The 12,480-nt window shown below is 51.3% G+C and overlaps 1 protein-coding gene across 2 annotated transcripts in view; it reads right to left on the bottom strand.

Annotated features, from left to right (window-relative positions):
- The window catches only part of CRTAC1 (cartilage acidic protein 1), a 165,538-nt gene extending 155,768 nt beyond the window's left edge, over positions 1-9,770 (bottom strand). For both annotated transcript variants that reach the window (XM_055252946.2, XM_055252956.2), the window contains exon 1: positions 9,597-9,770. In XM_055252946.2, the coding sequence (XP_055108921.2) occupies positions 9,597-9,620 (24 nt within the window). In that variant the 5' untranslated portion in view covers positions 9,621-9,770. The remainder of the gene's footprint in view (positions 1-9,596) is intronic.
- Positions 9,771-12,480: the final 2,710 nt, after the last annotated feature.

The following is a 12,480-nucleotide window of genomic DNA, read 5'->3' as shown; positions in this document are numbered from 1 at the left end:
TGCTTCTATTTCTCCACCCTGTCCCACACCCTTGTCCTCTGTATTGCCAGCCTAAGAGACAAACTCCAGACCTCTGCAACTCCCTACCCCCAAGAAGGTGCCGTGTTTCATGCATTTTCCCCAGCACCAAGAAAATGTAAGAACTCCTCTTCCTCCCTTCTACCTGGAGACAGCTCTAGACACTGCCTGCAGCAGCACTCATAGACAGGCGACTTGGGCTTGCTCCAGAAAAAGGCAGACAAAACCTCAGGGGACCCAGGTGAGGAAGTGCCACAGAGGCCAGTGGGCTAATGAAATGGTATTTCGGAAAGTGAGAGGACAAGTGGAATCTCCTAGCCTTATGCAGAAGTCACAGCAGGTTCTTAATAGATACTATTAACTGCTCAGACTTCCCGTTCTGTAAAATGGGAAATAATGTTTATCGGGTTGCTGTGAGAATGAAATGAGATGAATGTATGTTAAGTGCTGAGCATAATGCCTGGCATAGAGAAAGTCCACACGTGGTAGGTAACAGTACCAATAATCACACTATTACTACTAATAATAAATGTTTGTAGGATGCATGAATGCATCTCAGGTGACGGAGTCCAGGCCTGCTCGGTGCTCCCCTTCCAGGAGTAGTTGCCAAATGTTGAATGGAATGCTCTGGGCTATGAGACTTTGAGGAATAGGTTTGCTTCTGTAACAAATTTGTCTAGGGGACCCTGATGGAGTTCTTTGACTCCTTAAATACTGCTTCCTAAGCACAGAACCCCTTAGCATGCTATGCCATATATGTTAATTCTTCAAACATTGAGAAGATGCCTATGGGCCAGGTTAGAAATGATGAAAAAGACATAGTCCCTGACCTCAAGGAGCTTACAATCTACCAGGGGTGAGACACAATTCAGCGGGATAAGCTCAGAGTAGAAACAGGCACAAAGTAGACCAGGTACGGTGGCTCACACCTGTAATCCCAGCACTTTGGGAGGCCGAGGCGGGCAGATCACCTGAGGTCGGGAGTTTGAGACCAGCTTGACCAACATGGAGAAACTCCAACTCTACCAAAAATACAAAATAAGCCGGGCGTGGAGGTGCATGCCTGTAATCCCAGCTACTTGGGAAGCTGAGGCAGGGGAATCGCTTGAACCTGGGAGGCAGAGGTTGGGGTGAGCTGAGATCACGCCATTGCACTCCAGCCTGGACGACAAGAGCAAAACTCCTTCTCAAAAAAAAAAAAAGAAAAGAAAAGAAAAGAAAGAAGGAAAGAAAAGAAAGAAAGAAAAGAAAGAAAGGAAAGAAAGAAAGAAAGAAAGAAAGGAAGAAAGAAAGAAAAAATAAAAGAAAAAAAGAAACAGGTACAAAGCCTAGACACAGGCCATAGGAGGGAGGGATTAACTAGGGAGGTGGTGGGAAGGGCAGGCAGAAAAGGCTCTCTGAAGATGGTGAATTGGATTCTAGATGGTGGAGACCTATGGATCAACGATATGGATGTGAGACAGCTTGGTACATGCTGTGAATGCATTTGTTGCTGCTGGAATGCAATCTCTGGGATATGGGGTGGAGGGAGAGAGAAGAGGGGAGGGTAGGGACAAGGGTGGAGATGCAGTCTTATGTGGGGCAGCAGCTGGGGCCTGGAGAGCCTGCTACGCCACGGTAAGGAGCCTGGAGTCACACCATGTGGGAAGTTTTGAAGTTGGGCAGAGACAGGATCAGACTTGCATTTTTGAAAGGGCGTTTTAGACTTCAGGCAGCAGTGTGCAGGATGGATAGACAGTGTTTCTGAAGAATGAGTGAGAGTATCACAGGGAGGATTTGAACATCCTGGGGCATGGGTGGGGTGGGGCACTGGATGACCTCCAAAGTTCTTTTCCAGGCCTAATAGTTTATGTGTCAAGTTTTTTCCCTAAATAATTTAAAATACATTCATGGACCCCACTATTTAAAAGGATCCTCCCAGATATATTTTTGTGATTCACTTCCTAGTTTGTCTCCAGTGGAAGTCCAAATTTCCATGTAGTCTATCAGCTTCAAGCAAAGTAAACCTGCACTGAGCTTTCCTGCAGCAGCCAGGTGGGAAGGGGGCGGGAAGGAGAGGGAAAACAGCAAAGGGAGGTAAAGAGGAAGAGAAACTCAGCCTTGCTCCAGGCTCAGAGCCAGCCACCACCTCATGGAGTGGGCCTTGCCTGGAGTCCTTTGGAGGTTTACATAGTCCTTGTGCCGGCTCTGGGAAGGAGCTAGATGGAAGGCGGGTTTGGAGATCCAATCAAATACCAAGGGTCACCTCTGCCCCAGAACGGCCACCAACATTCACTTACTCATTTGTGCACCCACTGAGCACCTACTGAGCCCCTCCACATGCCAAGTGCCATGCTAGGCACTGAATTTGTGGCTGAGAACAAATGACGGTGTTTCCCTCATACTGTTTACAAGGCAGCATTTCTCCTTGAGGACTCTTATTTCCCTACCTGAAAAAAGCCTCTTTGGATATACACAGCTTCTCAGATGAGAGGTGCATGATGATGATTTCTAAGAAAGAGCCTGTTCTTAGAGACCAGAGTGAAAGGGAATGTGCAACCCCTTAGAGGAAGAGACTGCCGGTGACGGAAAGAGCCTGCCACCCAGCTCCTCTGATTACAGGGACTGACCTCCAGAGGCTAAGGGACCTGCCTCAGGACACGTAGAAGATTCAGGGCAGGAATCTACATAGTGATGCTCCCATGTGGGAAGGGAGGGATGTCACCTCAGTCCTCTCAGGGGAGCCTCAGGTGACTTCCTACTTCCGATCCTGAGCACAAGGAGGACAACACCAGGGTCAGACCTCATGTGAAAAACACCAACCAAGGCTGTTCCCGCCAATCCTACAAGAGCTCCTCTGCCCTTCTGGGGGGAACTTCCAGCTCCCAGGCCTGTTCCCCTTCCTAAGAGCTGTGTTAAAATTTGCACAACATGATGCTTCCTTTAAGACAGGTCTACATCAATAGAGGGCTGGAACGCCAAAGCAGGAATCTCCACCGAGGTGGCTGCTCTCTAGATAGGTGAAGGCTGATGTAAGGAAAGAAAGCAGTCCCTGCAGTCTCTCCTCAGGTCACCGGGACACTCCCAGGGCTCAGCAGTGATTCCCATGACCTTGTCACTGTACTTGTCAGGTGCAAACAAAGATAAGAGTAACTGGAAACAACAGAGAGGGTCATTTTATACTCTCTGCACTCTCAATTCTTCCATAGCTAATTAAAGTAATATGTCAAAATGTCCCTTGGAAGAGCTCTTTAAGAATATGTCTGTTAAATAAACAAGGTTTCACTAATTAATGACACACCTTCCCATCCCTCATTGAAGTTCCTTGTAGAACTTCTGGGCCAGGAGGGTTGAGCAGGAAAGCATGGAGGAGAAGTTGCCATCCCCCTTTCTTGAAGGGATGGGGCACATATCCAGCCTCTTGTCATTTGTGGAGCTATCAATTTCTCCTCCGGATGTTGATCAGATTTCCTGGGCTGGAACCAACTTACAGGGCCAGGGTACTGGAATTTTTCCAAGAAGTAAATGCTTTGCTTCTTACGAAGTCAACATGATTTCTTTCAAGGAAAATTTTTATTTTTTTTAAGTGTCTAGGGTTTTTGAAGGGCAAATCTTTGGATCTTTCTCTAAAGAGAATGATTATAATATACATTTTTTTTTTTGCGCTAGGACCACCTCTCCACCACCACGCACACACACACTCACAGAGAGGCATGGGGGTGGGAGAATGATTTGTCCAATATTACACAATGAGTCAGTGGCACAGCCAGAAATGCAACTTTCCAAACTCCCAATTCTTAATAATAGAAATATTAATATAGTCTCTATAATTTTCTATTTATTTTTGTTTTCACAGCTCACATTTAATTTTCACAACAACTCTGGGGGAATCTGGGTAAAACGGTCTCAGGAGAGAGCAGATCTGAATTGCAGACCAGCTCTGCCACTTGCTTGCAGTGTGATCCTGGCTGCTTCCCTCTCCTCTCTGGATCTCAGTGCCCTCAGCTGTGAAATGGGAGAATCGGACGAGAGTACTTCTAAAATCCCTCCCACCTCTAATGTGCTGTGATTCTGTGCTGCAATGCTCCAGTCCTGGGCTTCTCAATCTTGGTGTTAATGACATTTTGGGCCAGATAATTCCTTGTTGTGAGGCGTGTTCTGTGCACTGTAGGATGTTCAGCAGCATCCCTGGGCTCTACCTAGTGTATACTAGTAGCACCCCATTCCCCAGTTGTAACAAGAAAAAATGTCTACAGACATTGCCAAATATCTGGGAGGGGGAACAAAATAACCCCTCTAGTCACCATTCAAGGATTTCGATAAGGTCAAAATCATGAGTGGTTCAGAGGAAAAAAGGTCTTCCTCTCCCTTCCTTTTCCCCAACCCTTTCACACCTTTCTGCACACTTTTCAAAGACAACCTCTCAGTCCTTTGCTACTTCTTATTTCTTAAATGCCCTAAGTGGTCCGGGGTGTGTTTGGTTTGGTAATGAACCAATTGATTTCATACTTTCTCCTAAGGAAAGTTCACAGGTTTATGTCCCCTAAGCAACCAGCCAGGCTCTCCAGAAATCCCTAGCAGAGCCCAGGCTGGCCTGGAAGCCTGTATCTGCAGCCTGCAGGAGGCTCAGTGAGCACGAATTTGTCAGCACTCTTTATTTATTTATTTATTTATTTATTTATTTATTTATTTATTATTATTATTTTTTTTTATTATACTTTAGGGTTTTAGGGTACATGTGCACAATGTGCAGGTTTGTTACATATGTATCCATGTGCCATGTTGATTTCCTGCACCCATTAACTCGTCATTTAGCATTAGGTGTATCTCCTAATGCTGTCCCTCCCCCCTCCCCCCACGCCACAACAGTCCCCGGAGCGTGATGTTCCCCTTCCTGTGTCCATGAGTTCTCATTGTTCAATTCCCACCTATGAGTGAGAACATGCGGTGTTTGGTTTTTTGTCCTTGTGATAGTTTACTGAGAATGATGTTTTCCAGTCTCATCCATGTCCCTACAAAGGACACGAACTCATCATTTTTTATGGCTGCATAGTATTCCATGGTGTATATGTGCCACATTTTCTTAATCCAGTCTATCGTTGTTGGACATTTGGGTTGGTTCCAACTCTTTGCTATTGTGAATAGTGCCGCAATAAACATACGTGTGCATGTGTCTTTATAGCAGCATGATTTATAGTCCTTTGGGTATATGGCAGCACTCTTAAATCACTAGGCTCCGAGGAAGGCTTCTCCCAGCAGAAAGATCATTCCTTAGGAATCAATAGCTAAGGGCCCTCCATCACATTCAGAATTATCCTGGGACCCATAAGATTTCTTTTCCCCAAGCATGGCAGAACCTCAAAGTGAAAACCCTGAGGTGGGGCAGGGAAAGAGGCAAGGAGGGAGCCCTGCCAAGAAGGCCTTGCCCATCAGCCCAGATGTTGCTGTGAGCAGAGGCTGATGTGCAAACCTGGGCACTCAGGCTCACTCACTGGGAAAAAGAAGACTCCAGGGTTCCCAGTGATTCAGCAATAATATCCCCTTCCAAGTGAATACCTCTTTACCTCTAACCAAGGGCAGAGGAATACTAAAGACTGTCTCCCTCCAGCTTCGCTCCCCTGCCCTCATCACATGGTTGTCAGCCTCATCATTTAGCAGAGAAGGAAACTGAGGCTTGCAGAGGTTAAGTGGTTTGTTCTAAGCTAGCAAGCGGAGACCAGATTCTAAGCCTGTGTCCTTACCATTACAATGAGAGGGGGAAGGGTCAGCCATCCGGTGGGGCTCATAAAAGCCCCACTGGACAATTTCCTATTTCTCATAGTCTAATGCCACTTCTCAAGCTCTCTACCCACTCCCGCATTCAAACAAAAGTCCAGAGAGCTTGTACTATAACCACAATTTATGTAAGTGTATTCCTCTGGTCTTATCCAGAACCAGACCAAGTCTTGAGAATGCAGGCTCATTTCACCAGGTAAAGCTAGGAGCTGGTGAGATCTCAAGCACAGCCTCTTAAGACTCCAGTTTAAAGAGAGGGGCTTTTGCTCTCAGGTGGTCCATGTGATCCTGCCAGCTCCCTCCTCCCGCTGAAGATGAAGCTCCAACTTCATCTTCTGTGAGCACGAGGGAGAGGAGGGGACTCAAGCATCTTCCCTGGCAACAAGCATCCCTTTCGTGAGCCTTAGGGAGAGAAGAGGATTCCGCCTCTCAGAATTCTGGCTTGGCAGCAGTGGGTTTCTTATGAGGGTAGGCTGCCGAGTATGCTGAGGCTCCAAGGAGAACCAGGAGGAAGTCCATCCAGTGTGCAAAGAAGCCAGATGGGGAGACAAGAACAAAGGGGGCAGCCCACAGGCCAGTCAGCAAACCTGTTTCCCAGAGCCCAGCTCAGATGTCGACAGCCAGGCTCTCGGAACAGAAGAAAGGGCAATGGAAATGGTAGTATCTTGCAGGTCACCTAAGAAGTCCAAACATAAGGATTTTGCCAAAATAGAATGTCCTAGCACTCTGACCTTGAGCTAGGAGCAGCAAGGGTGGGGGAAATAGGCAAATACTCTTTGGAAACTCTCCAATCCTTCTAGAGTCTGAATCTGGGAGGTCTCACCAGCAGTGGTGTGACTGCAAGACAGAGAGACCCCATGCCAGCATTCCTTGGTGCTCCAGACCTGGGTTACAAGACCACAGTGAGGGACTTGGCACTTCTGACTCCTAAATGCACAGACAGAAACCTGGACTTGCATGGCTTTTGCTTAAAACACCACTTGGAATAATGAGACGAGATTGTAGAGGGAGGGAAAGAATAACTACGAATTTCTATGACCTGTGTATGTCCATGACAAGAACTGTATTTTCTCCTCACCTCCTCACTCTGGAAAACAGATTCAAAGAGAATCTCCCCAACTGTTTGGGATGTATTAATTTACCAAAGCCTGGTCAGTCAATAACTATGAGTGCCTACTGTATAAAGAAAGTATGTCCATCTTTATAGTGAAGAGGAAGCAGGCCGCTGGAGTGGAAACAGCTCTGAATCGAGCGCTGGGAATCCTAGGACCTAGTTCCATGTCTTCCACCAAATAGCCATGTGACCTTGGCTTTATCCAGCTTCAGTTTTCTCATCTGTAAATTAAATGTACATGTGAATGTTGGGATGGGATGGGGTTGGATGAGATGCTCTCCAAGGCTCTTTGCTTCTGGCTCTAATGTTCTGGAACTCCATGAACCCTTAAAGAGTTCAAAGAACACAGCGGCACCAAGCACAAAGGAATGATCCCGGAGAGAGGGTGGGGCTGTGTACCAGCTCTCTTTGGAATGTTGTGCTTGCACCTGCCCCATTGCACCCGAGATCACAGGACCACCTGAAGTTCAGGAAGCATGTGGTAGAAGGATTCCAATTACAATGGTGGTGGTTGAAGGCTGTAGCCTGAGCTGCCTTAAAGCATTAAGTTGCTACAGCCAGTGAAGGACAAGACTAAGTGAGTCAGTGGTCCTGAGCTAGGTACCTTTGGCGCCCCCTACTGGACACCAAGGAGTCTGCTCCACCTTTAGGCTTCCATCGCCTCAGCACGGAAGCAAGGGAGCGCTTGAGCATGAGAGGCTGTCACAAGCTGTTTAATAGGACTGCCTTCCTGGTTGGTGGTATTCTTTCTATAAGAGTCTATTGCACTCCCTAGAATTATACAGGCCATTGGTCCACACATTCACAGGGGCACCCCTGCGCAGCCATAGGACGTCTTAACCAAACATCAAGGCGCCAAGGAATAAACACCAGGGTTCAGAACACCAGGTGCAGCCCAGATGGAGAAGGGAAGAAAGAGCAACAAGCAGGTCTTTCGCTGCACAAATCTCCAGTGGAGAGAAGGTCTTGGGAAACGCAGCAGAAAAATGTTGCCTGCAGCAGACAACGATGGAGCTGGGGGTTGGGATATGGATTGATAGCCCCCATAAAATATCTCCAGGCTGAAGCAGGTACCCTAGGAGTTTGAACATCCACGTACATTCAGGGATGGGATAAGGTGGAGGATTCAGCCTCAAATAAGCAGCCACAGAGCAGGTTCCCCAGACTCCCTACACACCGTTTCGACCTTCTCCAGAGTCCATTAGTACCCACCAGAAACGGGAATGTTCTAATTGTGGTCCTCTGTGCCATCATCAAGACCCTCAACTCCCTTCATTACCTCTTAAATTGACTTTAGGACCTATTGCCAGAAGGATGTTCTTAACCAAGTCAGAGAGAGAGAGGGAACATTTTCTCAAGAACCATGCTGGAACAGCCACCATGTTCCCACTTTTCCAGCCTCCACCCCTCCCCCATGGCTGAGGGTGAGGTACTCTGTGACTGTCAATGAGCTCTAATTCAGTCTTGGACATCTCCAGTGCCAAGTGGTCTGGGTTCCAAATCTCCATCAATCGCTTATCTCTTCCCACATGAGTTCTCCCCTGACTCAAGAAAACACTATAGAACTGTCCCCTGTCCTGGGACCCTCTTCCCTTCTTTTCCACCTGGCTTCACGTGGAAAGTCCTGCACCCATCCCAGAAGATACCTCAAGTGCGACTCAAGAATGTGTCCTGTCAGGAGAACGGAAGCATCTCCTGGGATGTGCAGAAGCCACACTGGGTGCACCCACCACCACCACCACCACCACCACCAGCAGCAGCAGCAGCAGCAGCAGCAACAGCAGCAGCAGCGGCAGCAGCAGCAGCAGCAGCAATATTCATTAGTCATTCCCGGAGGAAGCCCCCCCAGCTCTCAACCCTAGGAGAATTTCCCCGCCACTCTGGGAGGCTTCCATCCAGGCTGGGATGACTTTGGATTCTTGAGTTGCTTTCTGCAGAAGCGGGACTAACCAGGTTCCCAACTACTGTACTGCAAAGAAGTGCGCTGCATTGCTGGGCATGCCCCCAAGCCCGGCCTGGCTGCCCCATCAAAGCCTCCAAGTGCCCCCACGGGGTCGAGGAGGACTCACAGTTCCCCTGGAATGCCTGAAGCCGGCTTGCCTGAGGCAGCCTGAAGGGAAGACCACACCTCGTCCAGCACAAGGCGGCTAGCAGCTACGTCGCGCGCGGGGCTGGCTCCCGGAGCTCTCTGCCACCCAGCGCTGCGCCCGGGAGCTCGGCTTCCCAGGGGAGGAAGAGCCACCCCCGGGGCTCTTCCCCAGCCTGGAAGCGTAGGCACTCGGCCGAGGCCAGTGGCTTCCCTGGCCCGGGTCTCAGCCTGGCTGACTGGTAGACGCTCCCGATAGCCCGGCACATCCCTCCTCACCCGCTCCGCCCCCTCCCGGCCCCAGAGGCCCCCTCCCCTGACAGCTGACCTCCAGCACGCCTTCTCCGCCTGCTGCGGGCTGTCGCCCCCACACTTCAGCTCCCATCTCTCCGCCACCTCCAACCTAGCCCCTGCCTCGACCCCAGCCCGCGGGGGAGGCTCCGCGCGCCAATCGAGTCCAGCGCCTCCAAGCAAGTTAGGAGCGAAGCCGCCGCCTTCGCGATCCTCGTCTTCCCGGGTTCCCGGGCGGCGTCCCCACCACCCTCGCGGGAGGATCCGGGGGGCATGCAGAGCTGGAGAAACTTTCTCCGCCTTAGGGTGGGGGGCACCAGTGCAGATACTCACGCCGGGGTCAGCGCTCGGAGCCATCCTCCCGCTCTTGGCCCCGCCGCCTGGGGGCGTGGGAAGCGGGCGCTCGCTGCCGCCTCTGCCGCCGGCGCCGCCGCCTGCTAGCTCCCAGCCCCTGGTCCCGGGCTGGCCTCGAGCCTCCCGCCCCGACGCCGCGCGCTCGCTTTATACAACTCCACTCGAGCGCGCCCGGGCTTATGTAAAGGCTGGCGGAGGCCCGCAGCCAATGGCGCGGCAGCTGGAGACGGGGGCCCGGGCTGGGGGGCGCCCTCGCAGCCAATCGCGGCTCGGGGAGCCCGGAGAGCCGGGCGGGGGGAGGGAGCGCCTCCCCGCGCTGATTTAGGAACCAGGATTGCGGTGGCAGCAGCCGGCAGCCAGGCTGGCCCGGCGCGGCGCGGCGCGGCGGGTACTGGGGTGGGCGGCGGCGCAGGCGGCGGCGAGGGCGGGCGCCCCCCGCGCCCCGCCACTGCGTCCCATAACCTTCAGGCGGCAGCGAGGCCTGGCGAGGAGGGGAGAGGGCGCCTGGCTGGGCGCTGGGGGCCCCAGGCCAGAGGGAAGCGGGGGTCCCTCGGGAGGCAGCGCAGGGAAGGAACGCGAAGGGGGAGGGGAGGGCGGCGAGCCCCAGGACCCCGCGGCCACCCCTGCGTGCAGGACCGAGGGTGGCGGCGGGAGCGGCGGCACTGCTTTCCCATTTCCCACCAGGATAGCGATCTGGCGTCGCCGGGCCGGGCCATAGCGGCCGCGCCGGCCGCGCCAGCCGCGCTAATGGCGAGATTTCGACTACGGAGCTAGCGCCGAGCCGATCTTTATCCAGCCTGGGGACGTGTCCGAGCACCTCCCGGGGACTGCTCAGTATGGAGAGCAGGGCTCCGCGACGGCCCCCGCAGGCGGGGAGCGGGCGAGCGCAGCTCAGAGATCAGGCGAGCAGAGGCCCAGGCGGCTGCGGGCAGCGCCGCTTCTACCCCACCCCCTGTCCCCACCAGCAGTGCCCCTACCCCGTCCCACCTAGTCCCCACCCCAGCAGTGGCCGAGTCGGGCCTGGCCCTCCCGCTCCTGCCGCCCGCGTCCTACTAGCCTCCCTCACCGCTTTGATCACAGGTACTGCCCGCCTCTCCTCGTCCCCAACCCGCTGCCGCTGGGGAGGGGGAGGATGGCTTCTGCCTCTCTGGACCAGGGGAATGGGGGTTCTAAGCACAGAAAAACACACTTGATCAGCAATGCTCAAAATACCCCTGTCCAGGCGGGAAACTGGCCTTGGTGGGTCACACTCTGAAGGCAAATCCTTTATTTTACGCCTAGAATAGAGCCTGGCACATAGTAGGCGCTCAGTGTTTATTGAATGAATTCTGAGCTTCCGTGAGTGAGGTCTTTGGGTTTCTGAAAGCCAGGTAAAGGGACTACAGAAGAGAAAGACTTGGGAATCCACCATCGGAGAGGGAAGGAGCTAGGACTGTTTTCCCATCCGTTGATGCTTTTGTGACCATCACCCACTAGTCTGGCTTCTGGGACCTTGACTCTTAGCATGATTTGAATGTGTTCTTTTATGAAGGGCCACACATCCAGCCCCTGGCCCCTGTTACCCACAGATTTTGAGCAGAACTACCAGGACCTACTCTGGGCTCTGTTTTCAGGTATCTGTGATCTTCCTCCGAAAAGAAATAGCTAGGCACAGACAAACTTTCTGGCTTTTTGAGTCCCCATCAAGCCTTTAAGGGTTGTGGGCCCCTTTGAAAATCTGGCAAAAATTACTGAATTATTTTTCTAGAAAAATATACAAACACACACATTTACACACACACACACACACAACCTTGAGTATACTTTCAGGATCATTAGGAACCCTGAGTCTCTTGGGGCTCTGTCCAATGTCAACCTGTTTCTTCAGGGGTCTAGGACAGTAGTTTATAATCACCCTTCTTTTGGGGATCACAGACCCTTTAGAACCTTTCAAGAATCTCATAAATGTTATGGATCTGTTGCTTATAAAAATGCTCACTCACATATAGACATGTTGACATGCAACTTTAGGAGGGTTCGTGGATCATTAAAACTTAATCTAGGGCCCTGATTAAGAACCTTCATCTATCGGCAAATAGACGCTGCCCCAAGGCCATATCTGATCCCCAGCTCTCTGCATAAGGAGTCCAGTTGGCTCTGCACCCTGCTGGAACATGCCACCACCTTGTTCTGAGGGCATCCAAGTCATCTAGCCAAGGCTCTGGCACCTGAGAGACTGTCTCCACACTTTCTCTGCATCTTGGTCCCCACCACCCTCTTAATGTGGAAATAAGTTGCAGGTTGTCATATTCTGTCTGATCTATGAGCATTCCTTAGCCAGAAACTCCAACTCAGGGAGACAGCAAGTGACTGGTAATTAACCAGTTTCACTCAATCCCAAACATCTGAGCACACCTTTCTTGGTTTTTGTTCTCACCTCTCTCTCCTCTGGCGAAGCTGTGCACAGCAGCCCCAGCTGTAGCGCCTCACCTCACCCAGACCTGACAGATTTAGTAACCAGCACGGTAATTATTAGCATTAGGCAACCAGATGTGAATAGGTGCTCTGTGCAAAATAACTCTGTAATAATCTCACACTTTCCTGCAGCTAGCCAGGTAAGGTTACAACAGACCAAAGCTGCTAGGGAAGGACTGAAAAATGCAGGAAATGATGGAGATGTTCCAGCCAGGAAGTGCTCCAGGGAATACAATCTGGCTTCAGCACTTGAACTTGTGAGGGTTGAGCGCAGTGGGCCAGGCAGTTCTGGTTGGAAAATTTCTCATTTCTCTGATGTCGTCGATGTCCATTTGCTCAGTTCATGTCAGTGTCTGCTCAGAGCTCCAGCCCTGCCCCACCCCCAATCCCATGATAGATCTCTTGTCCT

This window comes from Symphalangus syndactylus, chromosome 2 (genome assembly GCF_028878055.3).
Source record: "Symphalangus syndactylus isolate Jambi chromosome 2, NHGRI_mSymSyn1-v2.1_pri, whole genome shotgun sequence".
NCBI lineage: Eukaryota > Metazoa > Chordata > Mammalia > Primates > Hylobatidae > Symphalangus > Symphalangus syndactylus.
The sequence above is the reverse complement of the archived record's forward strand: the minus strand, read 5'-3'. Positions and strand labels throughout refer to the sequence as shown.